Source organism: Mytilus trossulus, chromosome 3 (genome assembly GCF_036588685.1).
Source record: "Mytilus trossulus isolate FHL-02 chromosome 3, PNRI_Mtr1.1.1.hap1, whole genome shotgun sequence".
Lineage (NCBI taxonomy): Eukaryota > Metazoa > Mollusca > Bivalvia > Mytilida > Mytilidae > Mytilus > Mytilus trossulus.
In genome coordinates, this window is record NC_086375.1 from 704,988 (window position 1) to 732,628 (window position 27,641).

The following is a 27,641-nucleotide window of genomic DNA, read 5'->3' on the forward strand; positions in this document are numbered from 1 at the left end:
CTGCAAGAAGTGGAACAAGTATTTCTCGTACACGATAGAGAATAAACTACTTCAACAACTTAGCCACTTAATCGTATTAACATGTGACAGTACAAACAATTATCCTTGTGGTTACAGTTCACAGAATACTTTACACTTGCTTTATTTGTAAATTCATATATTATAGTTTTTGTAAAAGTTCTTAATGTCGTTATTGAGATGACGCTTTTTGGGGTTTTTCTTATGCTGTCCATATACTAATTTTATTTCATTTTCATTTTTTTTTTTTTTTTTTTTAGTTAAGTAAAGTTAGATAAGAAAACGAACTTTTGTTTCACTAGCTTGTCAACATTGAGGTTGAGAGTTCAATGTCAGTTTTAATTCTGGATGTCGGGAATCCTATCCTTGAACTCCGGCTACCTTCAACAATAAAAATAATATCCCCGAAGTAGCACAATATATAGTGCTGAGAATGGCGTTCAACACCAATTAATAGATCAATCAATTATTCATTATGGTTTCTGCTGTAAAACCAACTAACCGGACATTTGATCGTTTGTGATATCTTATACCTTCATTTCCGAAATAAACAGTTTTTTATTGATTTTTGAGAGTGTAATTAGGTCATTATCTAACCTAGTCTTGTATAGATGAACATTTGTGTTAGCTCAAATAGATCAACTTAATAAGTAAATAGAATTTATATGGACACAAAAAAGAAAAAGTAAAAATTGGAACAGAACATTAGAGAAACATTAATACATTTCAAAAGTAATTCAATTCACTGTTACTTAACTACATTTATACGATAATTTAATGAATAAACGCTACTCTTTGTGTTTAAAAGGTTTTTTCTCGCTGTTTGAAATCCTCTTATTTCATACGTTTTTGCGAATCATTTGTGGACAAAGTTTGTCCGACGTCCCCTTCTTTTCTTCTAATAATTTATTACAGATTCATGATAAAGTTTAACACACAAAAATCTTTTCTAGAGAGAATCATTTGCAGCCAATTTCAAATTGATTATATGTTAAAACAAGGTAGATCTCAGTGGCCGATAGGTCTAATAAGCCGAACTACTTTTTCACTTACCTTTAAACACTAAGGGCTGTGAGTTTAAATATGCACAGACAGGTGCACTCGGGTCTAGTATTCCTACTCCCTTGGCCTTTAAAACCTGCAGCCAGGAAATAGCACAATATTAAAGAAAGTTGAGTTAACCAATCAATGAAAAAAAAGGATACATTCTGTTATTTGTTTCTACCTCTTAATTTCCACTGTTTTTTTTTTTTTTTCAATTTAACGCTCTTTTTTAATTAAAGCTTGTTAACTTGAGAGATCTCTTTTATAGGGCTATTAACCTGTATTCTGGTACTGAACAGTGCCCAGTACTATATAACGTCTGGAAAAATAATTCAATCAATAAAGCTGTGTATCGTAATAGTTAAGTCATTCAAGTTATCTTGTAAGATTAATGGCTGATACATTTATCTTATTGGAGTTTAAATAAATATTTTTATTTATCACGAATTAACTACTACTTCAAGCTACTGTAATCACGCTTATCCCGCTTGAGCAGGTGCACTCGAATTCAATTGTAATTGACTAGGATTGTCAGTTTTCCTATCGAAGGTCGTTGGTTTTCTCCGGGCACTCCGGCTTCCTCCAGCTATAAAAACTGGACGCAATGAAATAGCCAAAATGCGTTGCTTATCAACAAAAAACAAATCAATCAATTTCTAGAAAAGAATTTCAAACTTAATGTTCAGTTTATCTCTTGATTTAAAGGTGATTTGTTATCTTTAAGGTTTCCAAGAGATTTGGTAGAAAAAGTTGTTATAATGGTTGATATACCAACTAAAGGGCATCGTACATGTACAAGTACAAATTACCCTCATGAGGAAAATTTCAACCAAATACAAAATGATGTACAAGTAACCATGCAATTAGAAGTCATCATACACGGGTAAGTTTTACTGATGAAGAAACAATCCACAAGAGACATAATGACGTACGAGTTACTAAAAATAGGTTATCATACATGGACAATTTTGCTCACGAATTGTACATAAATTTCTTGATAAAATGAATGTGCGATTCACCACAACCACACAGCTCATATACGTGTTACTACTAGTATTTTGTTGTGCATTTCACCTGGAATTCAAGTTAAAATAGTGACGTGAAAAAATGGTAGTGTTCATGATTTTAATTAGATTTGAAAAATTATATGTTATTTCAGTACTTTTATTTGGAATATTCACGTTAAAGCTAGTTTGAGATGATATCGCATGAACTTCTCGTTAATTTTACGTGATTTTACATTCCCATAAATGCATTGATGCATTTGGTGGCCCAAACGTTGAAATGTTTTTGTGTAAGTGTAGGGTAATCTTTTGCAGCATAAGGTGCCAAGTAAAACTTTCCCCAAATTGAAAATTAATTGAGATAATGATTATAGCCTGACTGAATTTGTTGGTGTAACATATATAAGGAATCTCAATAGTATAACTAATTGAAGAGGTGCCCATAAGATAATTCTCATTCTCCTTAATAAAGACTCTACAATGTGACGATTTTACTTATTACAGTGACATTCCATTATCTATTTATATTACGTTTCTGGCTATTTAAGATTAAGTATTATTACAAAAGAGTTCGATTATTATGTATTATAATATACAAGTAGATGTCTCAACGCTACATGTATAATATCTTAAAAGTGTGAAATCATTTCAGAAAATATTGCTCTTTGTAGTCGGTGTCAGATTACAAACAGCTACTTCCGTTAAATAAAAACAAATTTAACAAAGAATTTAATGAATTGATTTGTAAACAAGAACATTGAAACTAGTTTCTCTAACAAATATCATATATCAAGGGTTAATTATCTTTTAGTCAATATGTCTGCTATACGGGCAAATTTGGCTCACGTGAATTTAACATCAATCGCAAATGAAATTGACGTGAAAAATTTCACACGAGATTCACCCCAAACCTGAATCTAAATTCACATGTTATTGATTTTAGTGAATTTTGTCTTTGTACTTCAATAACGATTTGTCATAAGAGCTTTTCCAACAAACCACGAAAATAACAATATAACATGAAAATTGAATTGTTGTTTATTAGTGGGATGCAATTTTTACATGAAACAGGCATTATTTAATTTTTGGCATAATTTATGTATAAATTTGTATTTCTTATTTAATGTGAGTCTTACAATTCGTGAATATTAATTCAGTCAAATTCAACAAAAGTAAATAAAATAAGTTCATGTAAGTACATATACAATACATGCAAATTTCTTCAATTTCACTCTGTATCATAAGTGCCTCCTTAATAGTTTATGTTACAAAAGTATATAAAACAAGGAAGATATCTTTCACAAAGTATGACTTAAACTAGTGGATAGTTTACACGGTATATGTTAATCAGTTTTCAAATATGAAAGATCATACTCCGTTATATGTTATTTCAAATTTAGTTTTTTTGACAATACCATCGATACTCTACGCAAAACCGTACAACAATACAGTGAGTAAAAGTGTAAGAATGCCACTCGTTGCTCTTTGTAGTCGGTGTCAGATTACAAACAGCTACTTCCGTTAAATAAAAACAAATTTAACAAAGAATTTAATGAATTGATTTGTAAACAAGAACATTGAAACTAGTTTCTCTAACAAATATCATATATCAAGGGTTAATTATCTTTTAGTCAATATGTCTGCTATACGGGCAAATTTGGCTCACGTGAATTTAACATCAATCGCAGTGAGTAAAAGTGTAAGAATGCCACTCGTTTCCAACGAATTAAAAGCGCCTCTTGTTGCGGACCTTGATGTTTCTGCTTTAAACGCACAACTGAAGGATTACATTGATGATAATATTTTTTCTACTTTTAATGAAAAAATGGAAGACATGGTTAACAAAAAATTACTCGAACTGAAAGACAGTATGCTTCACGAATATTCATCAAAGCTGGAAAAATCGCATACCAGATATGACCGTAAGTTATCAGAAATGCATTCTGAGTATGACATTAGATTTTCAGATTTATCAGAGAACCAAAGTGAAAATGTAACCAAATTCATGAACAATGTTCTGGAATGGCAAAATACTATGATGCAATCTATGAAAGAACACAGTGGATATTTGCAGAAGTCAAAGATTGAATACAAGAATCAGGTATCTGAAATATTGCGAAATTATAAAGATCAGACATCCCAAATATATATGGAAACCATTACAAATTTTACTGATTTTAAAACGGATATGGAAGAGTGGAAAAATGACATGGTCGCTGATCTCATTAAAGCTGTAACAATGAAGTTTACACAATTGGAAACGAAAACGATTGATGGTAAGTTTGTTAAGGCAAGGTGGTTTATATCGATGTGTCATTTGGTCAATGTGAAGAATTGTAGCATTAGCAATCACATCGCATCTTCTTATTTATATATTCACAACCATCACCAACTCTCATTATATTGCAACACTATGGCAAAATGCTATGTCAACGGCTTAGATTACGAGATTAATTATGTTTCAATAAGATAAAATTCACAAATTCACAACTTGAAATTACAAGAAAATCTTTCACAAAGATCAATTCATGACATTCATAATAAAAGTATCTTAATTTAATTAATAGAAATAAAATGTTTTATCTTTACAGCTTTTGAATGTCAAAATCCTACATAAAACACATTTACAATTATGAATTAAAACTATAAGGAAATTTTCACCGTTTAAAAACATTTTCGAACATGCAATTGATGTTTTTGTTCAATAATCTTCCCATGCAGATGTGTCTGGAAAAAATCTTAAATAGCTCTCAAAAATAGAATAACAAATATTAAGAAAGAATTGTTTTGCTGTTAAAAGGGATGGTTTCAATTATCTGCATAAAAAGCATCGTGATTGTTGTTATATGTTAATAATACACATATCTATATGCCAAGCATTCATTTATTTTACATTAGATATGGATATGATGAAAGCAAAACTTCAAAGATTTCATGATATTTTCCCAGGTAATTATGAGTAAAATGAAACGGGTATGGATTTTCTGCATGAATAAAAGTTTAAGTATAAATATGATGACAAAAAAAATGTCTTTAGATTAAGACAATTATCAAAAATAACATGCTTAAACCTGGTTGAGTCAGACACATTTCATCTAAATAAAACACAACCATGGCACTAGAAATAAACAATACAACCTGTCCTTACCTTATATCACACAGAGCTGTTATGCACTTTGTACGGATAACGAAATCAACGAATATTTTAACATAAAAAAATAAGACAACTATAAACATATCAATTGATATGGGCATTCCATATCGGATTTTAGAATGGATCAAAACGCAGAAACAAATATACGGAAAATTTTCAGTGGTAAATATAGGCATATTAAACTGAATCTATAGCTTCAGCAGTTTTTGACAAAATCGCCATTCCAATTGGTATTCAACAATGTTCAATGTTTACATTTAATTATAAAACTCTCCATGTATAGTATACTTTTTAATTTGTGTTTGACATTTTTTATTCTATAAGAAGTAAGAAAAATGTTTAAAATGACAAATAAAAGATGAAGTTGTGCAAGGAATGTCAATTTCATAACAATATTTTTCATAAGAGGTTCTTGAAACACAATATTAGAAATCAGCAATTAAGACGTTAAAACCCTTTTAATCAACAACATAAATATGGCAACTCTCCTGCACATTTAAAATTTTATCATGAAGTAGTATCATTCAAGAAACTCATGTACAATAATACTTGCTTAATGAGAGTAATATATCATATCTGTTCTGTTTTCGACTGTTTGGTTTGTGTAATACTGATGACTTTTGTGAGAGAGAAAAAATATATATATTTTAGCACTTCTAATGACGGTAAATCAGAAAAACGTTTCTAATTTATGAAATTGAAAAGATGATTTCGTTCTCTTACTTTATATTCATCAGTTGATAAACAAACTATGCAAACATTTGTATTTTAAGAAGACGTCCGTGATTGTTCAGATATAAATTGGTATACTGGTGTTTATAATATATCACCCGACAATTCACATACATTTAAAGTAAGATGTGAGACAGGAGGCTGGACGGTACGTATACCATATGACCCTGTTGTTTATGAATAAGCCATTCGAACGAGACAAAAAAGAAACATGCATTCATGCAATGTATGACTATAAGAAAGAAGACATTGAACCCCAGTGTGCACAAACCATTCTTAAAAGAAGAAAAAAAATGCCATTATTAATGTCGATTTAGATAGTAAATAACTATAAACAAAGTGTGTCATCATTTCACAAAAGATTTCTAAATTGTTGTCAAACTCATAATTTTGGCAACTAATGGTCCACTACACATGATGGTTTCAAACCCGACGCAGAGCTTTTTGCATAATTCTCCTAAAATTTAAAACAAATGGCCAAAGTACAATAACTGTAAAATTGTCGATCAAACATGGCGTTACAATGTGGTCAAGCTTTTTTTTTCTAAAACGATGTTATAATTGTATACATACATGTACAAGACCAAACTGTCAAATTCTTATAAAAATGGTCAATTTGAATAGCTGTACACCTAGTGATAAAGTATACTACAAAGTTAAAGTTAAATTTCTGTAAAACGTTCACAAAGTGTTATTGTTACAGTTCAAAACATTCGATGTCCAATAACTACTTTGAAAATGGTCAAATGAAATATGGCTGTTCAATTTGGTTAACTACACATGAAAGCAAACAATCCTAGCACATATTAGTTATGGCTCCAAGTAAGAATCATGCAAAGAGTAAAACATTGATACACTGACACTCAAATTGAATATTTTGGCTTCATACGTTTTATTGTAATAGAAAACTTATAAAAATAATAGAAACTTATTTGTTGTACATTTGGTTACTATGGTTACAAAACACCATAATGATCACATTGTTTTCTTCATAAAAACTTCCAAACTTTTTAAAAATATAATGTATTATCAACTGCTTCATAACTTTGATAAATGAAATAATTTATATAATCTTAGTGATAGATCTGTTTAAAAGTTAATAAACAGGTACGACTTTGGCAACGTTTCTTAACATAGGCAACCAATCAATGTTGTTTTGCATATTTAAAAAATTCGTGTGAAGACTATTTGATTGCTCAGTGGAAAAAATATTTTTTTCTCTGTCCCATTTTATTTTTTGCTGATTAAATACGTCAACAGAAAGCTTGCCTATGTTCATACTTTTTAAGCAAAATTCGTTTGAAAATGTCTGTTTCACTCCGATTTATATCTTCACTGTTACATGAAGTAAAGAAATCAATTTATTATTTAAATTTATTCTCAAATAATATTACCAGATTCCATTGAAACAGCTAGAACCCATCAATTTTAAAAAAAGTTTTCCCCATTTCCATTCTCAATTTTATTGATAAAAGTATTCTTGATGATGATATACTTTTCAATTATGATACAATTTTTCTGAATTTCAGAAAGATTCTTACGGTCATATATCAACAACACAAAATTATAAAAGTTTCCCCCATTTTTACACAAATCAAATATCGTACCTCGAAACTAGATTTTCGGAACTTGCAACTAGATCTAGCTACTCGACAACAAATGCATCTAGTGTAACATATCTATATCGGAAATTGTAAATTCTACGTCAAATTTAAGGAGTGCAATTCAAGAGAATCAATACTTTTAAACTTAATTTTGATAGTTAATTATTATTGTGTGCTGTTGTGCTAGCTCCTATGCTTTTTATATTGAGGACTGAACACTCACTAACGTTTAAAATCCTACATAATAGTCAATATGCCTATCTATAATCGGTATATTGCGTTCGGTCAACATGAAATGTTCTCATGTAGAGCAGGCATATATTTGGTATCGTCCATAATGTAAAGTCAAGAACATATATAGCTTGTATTTTCCAGTGTGTCACGACCATTTCAGAACATTCTTGGGGCATTTGGTCATCAGATCATAGTTGTTAAAAAATAACTTTATGCCCAAATCCTTATTGATTAATTCTTCACTAGACTTTAATTCCTCCACGGAACGTACGTCTTTGGTCTTTGATACATCATTTTATAACACGCTACGCTGGAAAACCTGCATAACAAAAAAATAGAATTGTGATGTAAAATGTATTGACGTCATCACCAATTTTAATTGATATTACATGTTGGCACTACTGACGACATTAAAAACGTATGTTATGATGTAACTCAAAACTAATATGTTTTAACTCTTATAACACCTTTCGAGGAATACCGTTTTTGCGACTGTTTATATTTTATCAGTTTATTTCATTCTGTAAATGTTAAAGGTCATCCAAAAGCGGTTCAATGGAGTAACAGAGTTCTACAGAAATTGGCAAGATTATGAAAAAGGATTTGGTGACCTTAATGAGGAATTTTGGTTAGGTAAGCCCGATCATTTATTTTCATCAGTTTAGAGTCAATATAAAAAGGATAAATAAACATTTTAGAAAAACTAATTTCAGTCCATTTGACAGCTGATTGTAATGGTGTAAAACTTTTAAAGTCGTCATCGTATTGATATATTGTTCTAGGATTTTTATCGCTAAATTTCAGGAAATAAGTATATCGCAATGCTGACATCACGAAAACACTATCAACTGAGGATTGACCTGGAAGACTGGAATGGTGAAAAGGCTTACGCTCTCTTTAAAACATTTAAAGTCGGTGATCAATCCACCAATTACAAACTGACTATTAGTGGCTATTCAGGAAATGCAGGTAAATTATAAATATAATGTTACTTGCATATTTTTAGCATATTGTTTATACATACACCACAGAAAAAAACACTTGTTTGTTCTCAACCTGCCTGCACGTTAGAGCAATTTACTAGGAAATGTATATATTTTAAACACAGCCACGATCATTAGGCATAGTCTTGACTGATAACATTTTTAACTAAACAGGACAGCCATTTCAGAACATGTCATCAGAACATAGTTAATATATGAGAATATGAAAACGGCAAAACCACCTGTGGTAGAAAATCCTATGTCCAAATCGTACACATTCATGCCTTCTGGACGTGGCTCGGCATTTGGCTACAGGATACGGCTTGGTCAAGGGCTGCAAACGAATGTTTGAGGTTTTTTAGTGTTGTTTCATTTGAAAAAAAAGTCGTTTTTTTCATTCTTCTTAATGTGTACTATATCGGAAAGGTGTAAGCATGTGCTTGTCTTTCATTATGTCCTATATATATACTGCTTGTAAAATCAATTACACAGCTTTTTTTATTAGCGTCTTTGACAGATTTATTTGTGTGTGTGTTTGCCTTTTTTTAAGTCAGATGTGTTCTTAGTCTGGCATGTCTGTTTTCACAGTTTGTGCTGCTTGGAGCCAAATATTGTAACGTTTACCAATTATTCATGACGAATATGGAGGTGTGATGTTTTTGCCAATGAGAACCTTTCTATCAAAATTCGAATGAAATTGATGTAAGATATGAGAAATCGCAGTTGATAATGACAGAAAATACATACTGCTGGTAGTCGGTTGTTATTTATGTATTATTTTTATTTTGTTTATCTTCGTTGGTTACATATTCTGACATCAGACTCGAACTTCTCTTGAATTGAATTTTAAATGTGCGTATTGTTATGCATTTACTTTCTACATTGCTAGAGGTAAAGGAGAGGATTGAGATTTCATAAACATGTTTAAACCCGCCGTATTTTTGCGCCTGTCCCAAGCCAGGAGCCTCTGGCCTTTGTTATTCTTGTATTTTTTTAGTTTTAGTTTCTTGTGTACAATTGGGAAATTAGTATGGCGTTCATTATCACTGAATTAGTATATATTTTGTTAGGGGCCAGCTGAAGGACGCCTCCGGGTGCGGGAATTTCTCGCTACATTGAAGACCTGTTGGTGACCTTCTGCTGTTGTTTTTTTTTATATGGTCGGGTTGTTGTCTCTTTTACACATTCCCCATTTCCATTCTCAATTTTATACTGTAAAGTCGGCTATAAAGGCACCAACATGAAAAAGATCTGTCTGGGGTCCTCATCTATTTTATTTCTTCTCAATAAAACAGAACTATAACTAACTGTCATTCAAGAGGTTTAATTTGTATTTAACTAAGTTTAATCTACAATTTTCTTCTTTAATTGTCTGTGATACATACTGAGTAGTTGTCATTTGTTGGTACCCGTTATAATTATTTTTTGTTTTAGCTGCATACTTTGGGCCTTCAATTTATTTTTTAAATGCTTCATTTTGGTATCCAAATTTCTTTCATACACATGTGTAATGGGTTTTGTCCATTGTTAAATTTCGCACATTGACTTAATTGTGTTAATCCTCTCCCCACTACTTTTAACGGTGCTCATTCGTTGAAGACAAGTTATCTCGTGACTGCTTAGTGACAATCCAATTGACTTCCGCAGAAAACTAGATATATATCATACGCTCAACGAGCGCTGGTCCGCCAATTACAGAAAGTTGCTCTTATAAATACGAATACACTTCGGGAATTACACAAAATCACAATGTTTCTTTCGGAGTGACAAACGTCTCTGATTTTGATGAGTTAATGGCAATGCTATATATATTAATAATAGTTACATGCTAAAATAATAATAAAATGAAAATATGCATGGTGTATCTCTCTAAAGAAAAGTTTTCGTTGTTGAAATATCAATGTCTTTGCATTTTTTTATTTATAGGGTTAGAGTCAGATGACATTATGATTGTCCCTTCAATATAACCACTTACGATCGTGATCCACAAATAGATCAGAAATTACATGCCTACAGGCCAGTATAGAATAGTACCTTAACATCGCCTTCAACAATGAAAGAAATACACCGTGACAATAAATTGTTGTTTAAACTCTTTATAAGAAAGTCTATTAGAAATCCCAAAGACATTGACAGTACAACAAACATCAATCACAAATACCCTACTCTTCGAGGAAAAAGAAAACCACAAAAGCAATGATCACAACGAAAAATTTACGACCTATTTATCTGTAACGGTACCTGTTTATGCACACAATGTGTGTTTGTTAAACCAGATTAGCTCATAAACATATCCCTTTTACATGTCAAGACCATACATAAAAAATCGCACACATTATTCAAAACCTGCACTGAACAACTACCAATAGAATACCCTCTCACTACATCAAGGAATTGTAACGGCACGTAACTGGGAAGTTAGAGTTAAAATCTTCTCTTTTATGAAGGAAGCTAGCTAAGGAGGTTACAGTTAATATTCTTATATTAACGCTCAGGAACACTTAAGAAATTGATAAATGAACATTCTGTTAATAAAATTATAATTACTAGAATTCTTCTATTTTTTCTTATTTCAGGTGATAGTATGACGTATCACAGTAATATGCCTTTCTCCACTTACGATCGTGATAACGATAAGGATAGTATTAACTGTGCCGCTCACGATACATTGAAAGGTGCATGGTGGTATAACGCTTGCTGGAGTTCCAGTTTAAACGGAAAATATTCAAAAACCATTTCAAAAGGTGGAATAAGGTACTCGGGTTGGAAATCAGGTGAAACTATGAAAAAGTCTTCAATGATGATCAAAAGAACTTGAAAATAAACATTTATTATAAACTATGTCAGTGGGTTTAAATTTCTGCAAGTCTAACTTCTTTTTTAACACTAATTGGTGTTAAGAATTTTTCATTATGATTAATACAAGTATATTTATAAACACATTTAGAATTAGGATTCAGAAACACGCATTATATTAATCATGTTAATATGTCACCTTAGGCATATAATTGTTCTAAAAAGCTATTTGAAACAAAAAAAACCTCTTGGTATGGATCAATTAATATTTTAAGGGAAAAAATGTCAGGCATAGAAAAACATATTCTTGAAAAATATTCAACATTTAAACTACACTGTGGCCAGATAGTTAAGGGATACTATACTGCATTGTGGAAAAAACAGCTAGATATACATAAAGCTGGTAAACTACGAACTTATGTAACATTCAAGTGCAACTTCGGTTTTGAAAATTATTTGTCAATAATTCGACATTTTGAGCAAAGGAAATGTATTACTATATTAAGAATATCTGCTCACAAATTGCAAATTGAATCTGGTAGATACCAGGGTACTCTTCGACAAAACCGAATTTGTCTCAGGTGCACCTCAGGTGAGGTTGAGGATGAAGTTCATTTTTTATTTAAATGTGATACTCATTTATTAAAAAGAGAGGAATTGATGCAAAATATATTAAAATCATGTCCAAACTTTCAAAATTTAAATATTGATAACAAATTAATTTGGATAATGAATAATGAGGATCCCAATGTACTATTTGCATTTTACAAATATATAGAAGATACTAAGAATTAAAGTACAACTTAATCTGCAATAACTAATTCACTATAACTCTTTAATATGAATTTGGATATCCTGTTAAGCCTGCACAGATCATAAGAAGAATTTCAAATTCTTTGGCACCGTCCCTTGATGATCTTTGCTGGCTGGACACAGAATCTATAATCTTAAAAATATGCTTTAAAAATATATTTTCAATAATTAAGGAGCTTGACTCATCTGCATAAAGTACAAGTAGGGACTCCCCTTTAAGCACCGACTCTTGGTGCTTTCTGCAGATAAGTCATATTAAATATCCTTTATTAAATATACTTTGTTATTTGCAGTATACCTCATAGTCATTTTTTATATTGACATTTCTCCGCACAAACTACTAATGCCTCATGTTTGTCTTTTTAAAGTGAAGATACACTTACCGGGTGCACTTGAGTCAATTTCAACATAGTATTCATTGAATAATAATACATTGCTACTATTTTGAGTGTATTTTCTGTGGTATATTATTTTATTTTATTATTTTTATAACACTGTTATATATCTTTTATTATGTGTGTATTGCATATGTTAATGTTTATAATAATATTGTCTGTATCATATGCCCTCCTGGGGCCCTAATTTGGAAAATAAAAATATTCTATTCTATTCTATTCTATTCTATTCTATTTATAAATCGTAATAATTAACAAAATCCCATGAGAAATAGTTTTGTTTGACAAACATCAGGAAAACAAATATAAACCAAATAGATATATAATACACGTATATGTTTGTTGTTTTTATTCGAAAATTAATCCCAATACTTGAAAATTTAGTTATTATAATGTAAATCATTGTCTCTAATTTCTGGAAGAAATCGACATAGCTGAAACGCGGATCGCGAAGAGGAACCTAGAATGAAATATTCATATTACCGCTTGCTCCACATGGAAGTGAGGCAACAGGAGACTTTATTTGTACAATAGTTGGCTAATTGCAAGATAAAAAAAAGATAGTTAAAGTCCCAAATTATACAACAAAAACTCAAAGAATGATAATAGATGAAAACCTACCAAAATCACTAGATCACTGGTTCCTGGTTTGAAAGGGAATAAACACAATGTGAAAGGGGTTATGCATTTTTGTGATTGTTCAAACTTGCTCCTAACCACGGACAATGACCTAACAAGTTATCATAATATTCAACCATATAAATCAGATCGAAACGAAGCACACAACACAAAACAAAATAAACAAAAACAAAAAGTACTCATGTAAAAGTACTATCTTAATTAAAAGCCGGTTCAAAGTACACGCATAGCGAAAAAAAATGCCCGCTATGCAAATTAGCAAATTACCCCAAATTTTGCCATATGTAGAAACAACTATTGAATAAGATCAAAAGATTTAGAAAAATAATGAGGCTGATTCTCTCAACGCAAGACACGGGTCACATTTGTAAAGGACTGTAAACAAGTTAAGACCACATTTTAGACTTTGTACATAGATAGGCAACTATGGTAATTCCGAACTAAATTGGTAGCTATAAATTAGCCTGTAAATAAGACCTTGATTGTTTCAAGTTACAAACAAATCAGAATATGAAAATATAAAGTACATCTAAGTACAGGACCAACTTTAACGAAGAAAATAGACGGACGTTGGTACTCAGTATGATATATTATCGATTTAGTGTGTTAATAAACGGCTGTTCCGATATTGAAAATTATTTAAACATGTGTAGAATGATACCTCGCGATGTGATTGACTGAAGCACAGGCACTTGCTTCTATACATGGGAAGATTGAACATCAATAAAAATAGAAGAAGGTGACTAACGAAATCGCTTTTGGGTCACTACCTTGAAAAAGTAAGGATTTCTTTCATCCCAGTAATAGATTACCGTAACCGTACATGTATTTGGCACATCGTCTTTGAATTTTGGGTCCTCAATGCTCTTCAACTTTGTATTTGTTTGGATTAACAACTATTAAAAGAATAATAATAGCGGTACTATTAGTATATAGATAAGCCAAACTCTTTCCTGATAGCGGTATTTGGAATAGGAATCTTTAGCATTTACTTTATAAAACTAAGAATGGAAATCGGGAATATGTAAAAGAGACAACAACCCGACCATAGAAAAAAACAAGAACAGAAGGTTACCAACAGGTCTTCAATGCGGCTAGGAATTCCCGCACCCGGATGCGTCCTTCAGCTGGTCCCCTAACAAATATAGATTAAGAGAAGTCCGAATCTGATGTCCGAAGAGGTAACCAAACAAAATAAACAAGACGACAATAATACATAAATATCAACAGACTACAGTTAACTGACATGCAAGCTCCAGTAATCAATTAAACTGATTGAAAGATTAAGTTTTCGTCATATGAATTTTTTTTATCTTACCTCCTATAGATTTCTAGGAATATAATTGGTTAAAAGCGACCTCGTGGAGACCGTTTATATTCAATATTAGGTTGGTAGGGAGGCGGAGCTTACTTCAATACACGGTTAGTAGTGGATTTACGACCTAGGCACTGTTTGATTATCTAAAAGTATTGAAAGTTCTGTTTAATATTGTTATATCAAGGTTGTTGATAATATAAGTTACATAGTGTGTTAGTGACTTAATATGATATATACAGGGTCATACCATCAAAACATATATGGGAAGAACATAACCCGTGTCATAACAACTGGTTTTTTTTAATAATTGTGTTTAGTTTCGATGCAAAGACCCCATAAGTGAATTAATATTAACACCAAAATATGCAATCTTTAATGACCTGACAACAGCATCGTAACTATATCCCTTCTTAATCATTCTATTTAAAGATTTTGTTAGCTTCTGAAGTGAATACTGACATTTTTGTGATTTATAAAGAATATTTCCATAAAAAAAATGCATGTGACCTATATTACGATTGTTTTGATTTCAACAATATTGTATACCCTATAATATATATCGACATAGTTATACAGAGGTCCTGAATAGGACTGATATAGTTGGGTATGCCAGACAAAACTATTTATATAGTTAAAAATATCATCATAATCAAATTCTTCCATCACTGTTACAGTAGTAATGCAACTATATGCCTACCTTTACTTTTTAATGTATATTTGTACTGAGATCTGAAATCAACTCACTTTTAATGTATTTCACTTACATTGTATAATTTATATAAGGGACGACATAAAAAGTTCAATGTAGGATAAAAAAAAATCTTAATTCACATAGTTTTATCACTGACCCCCCCCCCCCCCCCTTTCTTAACTTTATTTGGGAAAAATTGTTTTACCTATATGAATATATACAAATATAGTCCCTAGTGTTGACAGTGGGTTACTTGCCATTAATTTTTATACCCCTTCTAAATTTATTTCTGCAAGTTTAATGCCTCAAATTGCAAGTAGGGGGATGAAATTACACTGTAAAAACATTTGGGTCCAGAATTTTAAAGGAAAGTACTGATTTGGTCCAGCTAAAAAAGGTTGAAAATTAGCACTTCGGAAGCTGTCGAAAGATTTCAAGACGGCCTAAACATAAAATTGTCCATATTTTGAGTTAGTGACGATGAAGTTTTCTATAATTTTGATATAATTTGTCTCAAAAGTAGTACAACACACTGTAAAAGTTTCTTTGAGAAAGCGAAGGTGGGATTATTTTTATTTTCATTTATGTTCTAAAAGAAATACACTACGAAATAACTGTGTTCTCGGACCAAATGATGAAGAATATACTGACTTATATAGGTAATTGTACACAGACATTTTTTTTTTCTTGTTAATTTCACATGAACTCTAAGTAAAATGTACTGGAAATACACCTAAAACGAGCTAAAACGTAAAATGTTCATTTAAATTTCCTTTTTCCCCTTTCCTTTTATGAAAAAATAACACTGTTTAAAAAGGAACAATGAACTTAACTTATACAATATCAGGGAACGAAAACTGGCTGTTATCATAACTCCGTCTTCCTGTCCCTTTCCAAAAAAGTAAAATCACAAAAATACTGAACTCAGAGGAAAATCAATTTGGAAAGTCCATAATCACATGGCAAAATCAAAAAACAAAACGCATCAAAAACGAATGGACAAGAACTGTCATATTCCTGACTTGGTACAGGCATTTTCAAATGTAGAAAATGGTGGATTAAACCTGGTTCTATAGCGCTAACCCTCTCACTTTAATAACAGTCTCATCAAATTCCGTTATATTTACATGATGCGTTAAATAAACGGTCACAATCAATAAAATAGTCAAAATATGGGAACATCAGTCATCATCGTATAACAATTTAACAGGACACAACAACATCTACTATCTACGAACACATGGATTGATTTGAGTGTCTGACGTCAGAAAAATTATATACGTCACATAAATTTGTCGTTCAATGTGCATACAATAGTTATCAAAAGTACCTGGATTATAAACAATTTTAAATTTTACATAGGCAATGAGCGCAGACAGGGTTAAAAAATCAAAAGTATGTAAGAATAAATTACAGAAATCAAACTAGTCCAAAAGTTATACATAGAATTTATGAGAATCCAAAACTTTAAATGTATCATCAGTATCCAGGTTCTCACCCTTCGCTTCTTCTGACAAATTCTTCCTCCGTATATTGATATCGTAGTCCTGAATACGGATTATATAATTATGCTTCTATCAAATAAAATAATAATCTGTCACAAATTGTTCAACATATGATCAATGGTTGATTGATTCGGATTGGTGTTTTATATCTGGATTTTGCTCCTAGTTGAAGGCCGTACGGTAACCTTTAAGGGGACGACAATTTTACTCTTGTGGGTAGTTGTCTCATATGGGAATCATACAAAATCTCATTATTTTTAGATAAAACAGTTGTCCTTTTTAACGTCCATTTAATAAGACTAGTTAGATCGAAGTCTTAGAATACGGACAGTTAAGGGGAGGGTTAAGATCCCGCTAACATGTTTAACCCCGCCGCCACATTCTGTATGTATGTGTCTGTCCTAAGTCAGGAGAATCGTGTACCTGGCTGGGGTACTATAGTATGCACAAGTAACGAGTGACGAATAAACTGTACATGTTCTTTAAATCAATTTTTATTACATGATGACCATGCTACTGCATTGGCAGACGACAACTAACGCAATAATACTAGCTAAAACATAATCTACCTTTTTCGATATAATAGATAAATTGTGTGAGGCAGTCCCGATAACCAGAAGACCCAAAATAGGAATATAACAGGAGCCTGTAACTCAGTAGTTGTAATTTGTTGCTTTGTGTTACATATTTATTTCGTTAATTTTGTTGTACATTAATTAGGCCGTTTGTTTTCTCGTTTGAATTGTTTTACATTTATGATTTCATGACCTTTTATAGCTGACCATGCGGTATGGGCTTTTCTAATTGTTGAGAGCTCTACGGTGACCTATAGCAGATAATTTATGTGTCATTTGGTCTCTTGTTGAGAGATTTTTAATTGGCAATCATACCCCATCTTCTTTTGTCTTCATTTCTGTAACCTTTAAATTTGACACCATTTGTCTAATCTCTGTATTTATTTGACTCACTACTCTCTTTACAAGATTTCAGACACTTTCGTAAACTATTTTACAATATAAATTTAAATAATGTGTGGATGCAGTAAATATGTATTTATAGCATTAAGTGCTACATTACAAAAATGTACACATAATTTGACAGGAGCTGTCATTTTAGTTTTTTGTACATCCTTTACATATAGATAGTTCTTTTAAATTCTGTGCATATAGATATATGTTTTGAATCCGGAAATGATATTTAATCCATTTAATTTTGTTAAATGCTTTTCTGTGTCTTTGAACGACTGCATATATAAATGTATCATGTAGTATTTTATTGTCGTTTTATTGAAGAAATGTGAGCACACAGTGTGACGCAAGACTGCATGTTATTGGATAATGAATGCATAGATACATGTTGCATGACTGGATATGTTTAGAACCGTCACACTTCATCAAATTTTTAATGTGTATGTCAATATTTATATGTGACGAGCGAAAATATCTAAATCCGTAAAGTTTCATGGACTATATTCAAAATGTTCCACTAATTAGAACAATATATGTGTGAGATATAACCTTATGGAAAATTGTATTTAGTTTGATATGATAATAACACACAAATATGCTGGTATGTTTGCGTGAAATCTATTAGGATGTGTAACGAGTGTACATGTGTACCGATAGGCTTTGATCTACTAATTATTCAAGAAGTTATAATGGAAGACTCGTACCATATTTCTCTGTAGATAAAAGATAGATTTCAGAAATGATTTAAGATTGGATAGCGAAGTTTCTTCAAATATACAGCTATGACAAAGCCAGATCGGGGCTGGGCATGGGTGGTTGCCACATCTTCGTTTTTTGCACATTCTATAAGTGGATATTTCCAGTGGGCTAGTGGTATGGTTCATATAGTGCTGTTGGAAGCCTTCGATGATAGTTTGTTAAAAACGTCATGGGTCAGTGCTTTGTTTTTGTCCTTGATATCATTAGCAGGTGAATATTGATGAGATTTTTTATTTTTTATTTTTTATTGCTACATGAATCGGTAGGTAATATCACGTCACGTGCTATTTAGCTTAAGCAATACTGTCTGTTTTCAGCGGCATTTATACATTTTTATAGGGAAAGGGGGACAACTAAAATACACTTGATGTAGTTTTTATATCCCGAAACTTTACTAGAAATAGTGAGAATAAAAAAATTAGAATAAATAAAGGCAACAGTAGTATACCGCTGTTCGAAAGTCACAAATCGATTGAGAGAAAACAACTCCAGGTTACAAATAAACTTCCGAAATAAAAAAAAATATCATGAAGAACCGATAAAATGATCAATCAGATTACACAGTATAATGAGAACTATCATATTTTTTATTTGCACGGACTTGTTTGCCTTAATAAAAATCAGAGACGTAGTATACGGTATTGGGTTTTTTCTTTCATTAAGGCCGTATGGTGGCCAATAACTGCTTACATCCACTTCATTTTAACTATGGTGGATATTCGTCTCATTGGCATCCATTACACATCTAGTGTTTATACGATTGCCAATAAGACAAATTTCCACTGCATGGAGACCGTCACCAAATGACGTTTAATATTTTAAAATATTTACGTTAAAATCAATAATTTTTGTGCATTATTATTGTTCTTTCAGGTCCATTGACCGGTGTTTTAATTAACAGATTCAACTGTAGAATATCAATGATAGTAGGATCTCTGATGCTTACCATTGGTCTCGTTACAACAGCGTTTGTTCCAAATCTTAACTGGACATTTTTGACATTCGGACTTTTATCAGGTAAATATATTAAAAATTTATTCATTAAAAAGGTCAAAACTAATATATGTACATGTCTACCTGTAAATCTTGTGTTCTTTGACTACTCCAAATATTAAGTATGACGTGTTGAAAGGCTCTTTTATTATTTTTTCTTTGACACCTTCATATAGCCTTTCAAGACGTTATTATTTTTTAAAGGTACACATTTTTTTAAAAATACGAAGATTCGGCAAGAAACGTACTTTACATAAAAAAAAAACAATCGTAGAGACGGGTGTTCTATGGAAATACCCTCGCCCTGAACATGCATGAAATATTTGCCACTGAACAACAATCAATCATCTATGAAATACTGATTACCAAATATATTGATTAAGTTTCCTATGATAATAGCCTCTATATAAAAAGATTTGGATAAAAAAAAATCCCATATCTATGTTACTATATATTAATGAACAATAACAGAGGAGTTGATTTACGTAACTTGAAGAGGTATTAATGGTACCACATCTTCTCATTTATAAACTAGGACATTTTTGAATAAAATTGAGAATGAAAATGGGGAATGTGTCAAAGAGACAACAACCCGACCAAATAAAAAAACCAACAGCAGAAGGTCACCAACAGGTCTTCAATGTAGCGAGAAATTCCCGCACCCGGAGGCGTCCTTCAGCTGGCCCCTAAACAAATATATACTAGTTCATGAATGAATGTCATTGCAAATAAAACTAAATGTAATGTCAACGTCAAAGGCACTAACCCAACAACACATATGTACCTGTACCACATATTGGCTACTTTTTATACCCTTATTAGCTTTTTAAAAGGACATGTCATCAAAGGAAAATGCGAAACACTTCAAACGGAAAATACCAAGTTAAACGATCTTATTCATGCCAATTTACTTATCATATTCTCACCTTTCTTACCATTGTTATGGTATACATAAATATTCTTCTAGAATAGCCGATTTTTGAAAATTGACCAGTAAAGTATACCCCATTTTTTCGCATAAAGTAACGTACACGGTACCGAAAATTAAACTAAAAAAGTACGCATTGAATGAACTTGCACAGTAGAAAAAGTCGAATGTGCATGTTTTGTCTCGTATATTTTAAAATTAAAATTTTTTAAAAACATATCTAAGGTTAAATTATTTGTCACTGGTTATATTATGATTCATTTAGGTTCAACACTAGTATAACAATATTTCTTTATATGCTTTATTATGCTTTATATGCGTTCATTATCACTGAACTAGTATATATTTGTTTAGGGGCCAGCTGAAGGACGCCTCCGTGTGCGGGAATTTCTCGCTACATTGAAGACCTGTTGGTGACCTTCTGCTGTTGTTTTTTATTTGGTCGGGTTTTTGTCTCTTTGACACATTCCCCATTTCCATTCTCAATTTTATTTATAAATCTCAAAACATTAATATTGCCTCAGCAAGAATTCATGCGTATCGGTAAATAGACAGCCGTCGTCCGTCTTCAACAATGAGCAAAACGCTGACCATAGAGTAAACTTTAAAAGTCCACAAAATAAAGAGCAATTGTGAAACAATTCAAACAAGAAAACCAATTGTCTAATTTATAACAAAGAAATAAAAGGAAAAAAAATAGACACCAATCAACGCCTACCACTGGTTAACAGGCTATTGACTATGAACAGTCACATGACGAATGGAACGGAGTAACGGCGATCGCCAAACCCTCCCCTAACATGTGACAGTAGTGGAACAGCAAAACTTCAGAATAAAGATAATAGATATAGGAAGATATGGTATGAGTTCCAATGAGACAACTCTCCATCCAAATAACAATTTATAAAAGTAAACCATTAAGGGTCAATATACGGCCTTCAACACGGAGCCTTGGCTCACACCAAACAACAAGCTATAAAGGGCCCCAAAATTATTCGTCTAAAACCATTAAAACGAGAAAACCAACGGTCCAATTTATATACATAAAAACGAGAAACGAGAAACACGTATAAATTTCATAAACAAACGACAAGTACTGTACATCAGATTCCTGACTTAAGACAGGTGCAAACATTTGCAGTGGGATTAAACGTTTTAATGGTACCAAACCTTCTCCCTATTTCTGAAACAATAGTATAACATCGCAACATAGAAAACCACACGATAAGCCTGATATCTTGGATACCTTTTTTTAGATAGTGCTTACATATTTCATAAGCTATGTTTTCATCTCTTTAAAGGGACTGGTCTAGGAATATGCTATAACTCTGGACTCATTGTTCTCGGATTCAACTTTGAACGAAAACGAAACTTAGCATGTGGATTTGCTATATCAGGATCAGGTATAGGTCCGTTTCTGCTGACTCCTATTTTCCAGTTTATTTATGAGACCTACGGTAGAACAGGCTATTTTATCCTTCTTGGAGGTCTATCTTTACAGTATTGTGTATGTGCTTCAACTTTCTGGGAATCAGAAATAGAAAAAAGATCAAAAGAACGCAAACCTCTTCAAAACCAAAGTACTCATGACTCTTGTAGACCGTATTTATCCATTATGAAAAATATACCAATGTCGTGTATATGCTCATGCCTTTTTTTAGCGGATATAAGCGTCTTCCTTTTGTATTTACATTTTCCAAAATACTGTTTGCAGACGAATTCAACAAAATCAGAGATATCTCTATTCATGTCACTGGCAGGTATATGGAGTGCTATAGGCAAGTTACTGTTTGGCATGGCGAACAACAGTCACGATATCGACGAAACTATTACGCTTTTCGGAACCTTCGGGATTTTAGGTATTGGTACCATAATTTTTCCTTTCTTCCGTTATGAGTTCTATGCTAAAGTTATATATGCAAGTGTTCTTGGCTGTTATTCCGGTTGTTGTTGGATTGTATTAAACACTATAGTGATCTGCATCATCGGAAGAGAGAGATTTGCTCATGCCATTGGATACATAATGCTTTATTGTGGGCTAGGAACACTTTTTGGACCTCCTCTTGCAGGTAAGTAATAATGTTCCTATTTTTGAAATATCTAATGATAATGAAAATTAATGCATTTTCAATTTCATTTTGAACAAAACAAGCTTTTAAAATGCATAATTTTACTTTTTTAAAATTTCGATTAAAAGAAGCATTCGGCTTTTGTCTGGTCTTTGGTCGGGTTGTTATCTCTTTGATATTTTCCCCATTTCCATTTTCATGGTTGTATTAGATCTGAAAAACCCATATCATAAAGCGTGAACTCGGATGATAAAGCGTACTTATTTTGTGATTTCATGAATCAAATATAAACTCTCAAAAGAGCGTTGTAATGTCATATGATGATTGATTGGGGAGGGGGAGGGGTTATTGTGTAATGAAAACGCAATGGCAATAAGTTCAGGACTAAACGAAATAAACTTTTGATACAAATTAAAAAATATTAAAAAATATTTGTGCAAGGTACATTTTTAAGCTGACCAGGATGAAGGATGGTCAATTTGTTTTTACACTTCAAAAGGGAGGCTTGTGGAAAGGGGTGGAAATTTTAACTAACAACATTCATTTAGAAATTTGTTGCAATAACAGCGACAAGGCTGTATATTTAAGCATCTCGCAGAGCTAAACGATCTCTCTACTTTTGCAAGTATTCATCAGCCGGACAATATAAGTCCAGTGCCGACCATATTTCTATTTATAAACCAATCGATTGGGTTGACCACTCATTAGCACAATAAATCAAATACAAATAAATTGTTCAGTCATTCATTATATTGTAGGATTTATTGTTGACTTTGGTGGAACATACGGTAATTCTTTTACAGCAGCAGGTTTGTATACAATAATATCAGACGGAAAAGAAACAGACATATAGGTTATGAAACAATACACCACTACAAATATAGACGTGCAAGTGAGACCTAAAAAGACTGTAAGATTAAATCGTGTTTTTCATCACAAACTATCGTATATGATTTCACTTTTTTTAGAATTTTTTCATTTTCATTTTTACCCGATGATGGTTTTTTTTTTTTTGCTCACACGTTGTTGTCAATTATATAATAAAATCATTTGTGACTGTTATAAAAGTGAGAGGTTTACCAAGCTGTAAAACTAGGTTTACTCGACCACTTTATTCAAAAAGAAATGCTTGTACTAAGTCATATGAATATGACAGTTTTTTTCTATTCGATTATTGTGTTTATGGTTTTACCATTTGATAAAGGACTCCCGTTTTGAATTTTACAAAGAGTTCGTTATTTTTTTGTTATTTTACTCTCTTTACATTTAGTAAAATCCCCAACGTAACTTACAGCTTTACCCTCCTATATTATAATTATATTCATGTCATGTTGCTGGACATCTATTTAAATATGTTCACCAAACAATTGATAGATTTTGGCAACTTTGTCTTCATCTCGAAAATAGATAAAATGTTCAAAATCATAACTTGCGTCAGCTATCAATAATCAGTTTAGTAGATAAAAAGTAAAATAAAAAAAATACTGAACTCCGTTGAAAATTTAAAACGGAAAGTCGCTAATCAAATGTCAAATCAAATGATAAGACACATCAAACGAATGGACAACTGTCATAGTTCTGACTTGGTACAGACATTTTCAAATGTAGAAAATGGTGGATTGAACCTGGTTTTATAGCGCTTAACCTATCACTTGTACGACAGTCGCAAATATTCCTAAAATATTTAACAAGGACAAATGTAAAACTTTTTTATTGAAAATGTTTTGATATAAAAAAAAAATGCTAGATTCTCATAAAAAAAACTAAAGGTATAACCTCATTTTCAGGGGAATTATGAACTTTCCCTAGAAAAACACAATGTAACTGTTCTTATATGAAGGTTTTAATTGGGGACCCTCCATTTCTGCTTTCGTTAATTTTTTATGCCATTTTCTTTATTTCTTGTATCAATTGTGTATGCCTTTTTCTCAACTCTTTATATTTCAACACTCAATTATTCTCTATTCTTTAATTAATTTTTTTTGCCGCCGTTTTTATCAATACTTTTTTTTATATTATTTAGAGTTTTTTTAGACTTTATTCTACACTATTGGTCGTATATGGTCTTTCCCGTAAACCTCATCCTCTTACGTTGACTAATGAAGAGTAAAAACATATATAACAAGTTTGAATTTCAAGGATTGATGTACTATTTTTCCAATTATTTATGTTTTCCAATATATTTTAGGTGTACTTTTACTATGCGGAGCTTTCATTGGACTGTTGAGTTCACTGTGTCAGAACAAAGACAATCAGAACAAAGCCATTTATTTAGATTTTGAAATAGATATAGAACTTACTGAAAAAGAGCAAATGTTAAATATAAAATGAATATATAACTGTGACCTGTATCCTTTATTTCGTATTTAGAAACAATTGCAAACATTCATCCGCGTGGTTATATTTCGGACCATATGAGTATTTGGACTATGCGAGTATGGTCATAACCATATGTAAGTAAGTAAGTAAGTAAGTAAGTAAGTAAGTAAGTAATTTTTATTGGTTTAAAATCCAAAATTACAGGATTGATACCAAGACAATACAAATTTGTTATACACAAACAAACAAACATATATATATCATACCAAATGTATAAACATTATATGCGGAGGTGGTACCACAAAGTTATTTAGTGCTTAATAGAGCATTTCTAGAAATGTACATGTCGTTTATAAATTTAACAATAATTATAAGTATATCAGTCTCAACACACGTATACAAAAATTTAAATCTAGCTTCATAAGTCATACTGAAAAAGAGGGAACTATTTCCCTAATTTTGGAAAACAGTTGGTCTTTAATTATATTTAGTTTTGTACATTTTAAAGTGAAATGAAATTCATCTTCTACTTCTAAGAGACACAAAGGACAAATTCTTTCTTCTACGGGGGTTTTAGTGTGACGCCCTTGTTCAATTCTAAGAACACTATTCTTATACGAATTTTAGCAAAATGCCCTATTACTTTTCTGTCTATATTAGCATATACTCGTTTGGTTATTAACGGTCCGGGCTATATGAATATTTAGACCATATAGGTATTTTCCAAATAAATTATAACTACTTTCACAGGAACACAGGCTCGTCATATGAACTCAAAATCGATACAAGACTCATCAGTCACACTCAATAAAAAAATGGACAGGGCCAAATGAAGCTGAAGTTGAAAAGCTCTGTTGACCCAAATTCCGGAAGGGAATGGATGGATGTATAAATGAACGAATGAAAGAATAAAAAAAAATCCAACAACGATACCAACATCCAAGGTAAATTCAAAAAGAGGAAAGTCGATAAAAAAACCTGACAAAATCAAATGTACAACTATATCAAATCAAAAGAACAAATGAAATATAACTTTCATATTCCCGACTTGGTTTTAGGTATTTTTCGAGAAAATGGTACCTCAAACCTGGTTTTATAGTTAGCTTAATTAATATCCCACTTGTAAGATATTTGTTTATACTTCCGTGAACGACCCAGACATAAATGGAATCCATTTTTATTTGAGAGCTTGGTCTTCAATTGATATGAAGTGGCTCTCTAACTTTAGGACTGAGATATTTCCTTCCGGAGATGTTCTGTTCATGCTGAGTTATATTTTAAAAGATGACCGGTAATCACATGGCCAGAGGGGTTGTATATATATGGAGAACGCGAACAGTCACATGTTAGATGGGTTGTAAATATATGGCGAGTTTAAAGAGTCATATGTCGGAAGCCTTTTTAAGTATTTTTTTCAAATCCAAGTCTTGCAATGCTTTTTATACGTTTGGAAGTAAAGCGGATGTTATATATTTGTGATGAAGAACGTTGCAGATGCTAATAGCATCGATGCCTTTATTTAAAAACTGAATAGAAAGGAATTGCCTATGTAAGTTCATTTGGTCATGGTAATCAATTATTCATGATTATACAATGAAAAAATGTTTAATGCAAAATGTATAATAATAATAATAATAAATACAATATTTATAGAGCGCATTATATAATGACAAAAATTACTCTAAGCGCTTCACATTAAAAAATATATAAAATACAAAAATACATAAATCATAGATTACAAAGCACTATCTTAAAAGAATTAAACAAGCAAATAAAAATTTATAAGATACTTATAAAAGAAATAAAAATGCATGTACTCTAAAATATATAAAACTGTCTTAAACTAATGCAGTCAATTAAAAGTATATAAAAACTACAAGAAATCCTTAAAAGCAGTCCGAAATAAATGAGTCTTGAGTTGCTTTTTAAAAACATCTAAGGAATTTACACTCCGTAAAGACGGTGGCAAAATGTAGGTAAAACAACGTTACTGCAACGAAGCCTGTAAGTATTTCAACCAGGGGAATTGAAATGAATTTGAAATGGTTCGTTTTTCGAATAAAGAGTTACTGGATTAGACGCTCCAAACGATACATTTTCTTATAAAGCAATATTTAGCAGTTGGCACTCATCCAAGTAACTTTCACCAAATGATTTATAAAAGGTATCAGAATCTGCCGTGGTTTATCAAATGGGAGCAGGAATTCCTGTTAATTCACCGCCATCAGTCGTGATAATGAGACTATAAACATTTCCATTTCTATTTACTTGAAGTATTCTGCATTTTCATATTTGACATTAACTTTGAATTTTTCGAAAAACTAACTTAAAGGATTTTCTTATCCAAGGCATGGATTACTTTAGCCGTATTTGTCACAACTTTTTGAAATTTTGGATCCTTAATGCTCTTCAACTTTGTTATTGTTTGGCTTTATACATAATTTGTTTTGAGCGTCACTGGTGAGTCTTATGTAGACGAAACGCGCGTCGGACTACTATTAAAATTATAATCCTGGTACCTTTGATAACTAATTAAACAGATAAAATTAAATGTCTTATATCAAAGAATTATTATTTGTTGAAAATGATTTCAATGAGTAAAGACCATATGTTTTGGAAGGAACTTTCTACACTAACAAGAATAGACAGTCTCTGGTTAAGGACCTTATCAATAG

General features: G+C 31.6%; 2 protein-coding genes across 2 annotated transcripts; both read left to right on the plus strand.

The window, feature by feature from the left end:
* The first annotated feature begins 3,757 nt into the window (after nucleotides 1-3,757).
* LOC134709953 (angiopoietin-related protein 7-like) lies at nucleotides 3,758-12,991 on the plus strand. The gene is made up of 6 exons (XM_063570079.1): nucleotides 3,758-4,342; nucleotides 4,965-5,015; nucleotides 5,994-6,100; nucleotides 8,327-8,423; nucleotides 8,595-8,759; nucleotides 11,350-12,991. The coding sequence occupies exons 1-6, from the start codon at nucleotides 3,772-3,774 to the stop codon at nucleotides 11,589-11,591; spliced, it is 1,233 nt and encodes a 410-aa protein (XP_063426149.1). The 5' UTR covers nucleotides 3,758-3,771; the 3' UTR covers nucleotides 11,592-12,991.
* Nucleotides 12,992-18,243: 5,252 nt separating this feature from the next.
* On the plus strand, nucleotides 18,244-24,978 carry LOC134709752 (monocarboxylate transporter 12-like). The gene is made up of 5 exons (XM_063569902.1): nucleotides 18,244-18,867; nucleotides 19,531-19,674; nucleotides 21,880-22,647; nucleotides 23,406-23,456; nucleotides 24,836-24,978. Exons 1-5 carry the CDS (start codon nucleotides 18,681-18,683, stop codon nucleotides 24,976-24,978), a joined length of 1,293 nt encoding a protein of 430 aa, XP_063425972.1. The 5' UTR covers nucleotides 18,244-18,680.
* Nucleotides 24,979-27,641: the final 2,663 nt, after the last annotated feature.

Excerpts from the sequence above, each read along its gene's own strand:
- LOC134709752 (XM_063569902.1), top strand. The coding sequence starts at position 18,681 with ATGACAAAGCCAGATCGGGGCTGGGCATGGGTGGTTGCCACATCTTCG. Across the intron at positions 18,868-19,530 it reads GTCCTTGATATCATTAGCAG|GTCCATTGACCGGTGTTTTA; the intron begins GTGAATATTGAT and ends TTGTTCTTTCAG. Across the intron at positions 19,675-21,879 it reads GACATTCGGACTTTTATCAG|GGACTGGTCTAGGAATATGC; the intron begins GTAAATATATTA and ends ATCTCTTTAAAG.
- LOC134709953 (XM_063570079.1), top strand. The coding sequence starts at position 3,772 with ATGCCACTCGTTTCCAACGAATTAAAAGCGCCTCTTGTTGCGGACCTT. Across the intron at positions 5,016-5,993 it reads ATTTCATGATATTTTCCCAG|AAGACGTCCGTGATTGTTCA; the intron begins GTAATTATGAGT and ends TTGTATTTTAAG. Across the intron at positions 6,101-8,326 it reads GTGAGACAGGAGGCTGGACG|GTCATCCAAAAGCGGTTCAA; the intron begins GTACGTATACCA and ends TAAATGTTAAAG.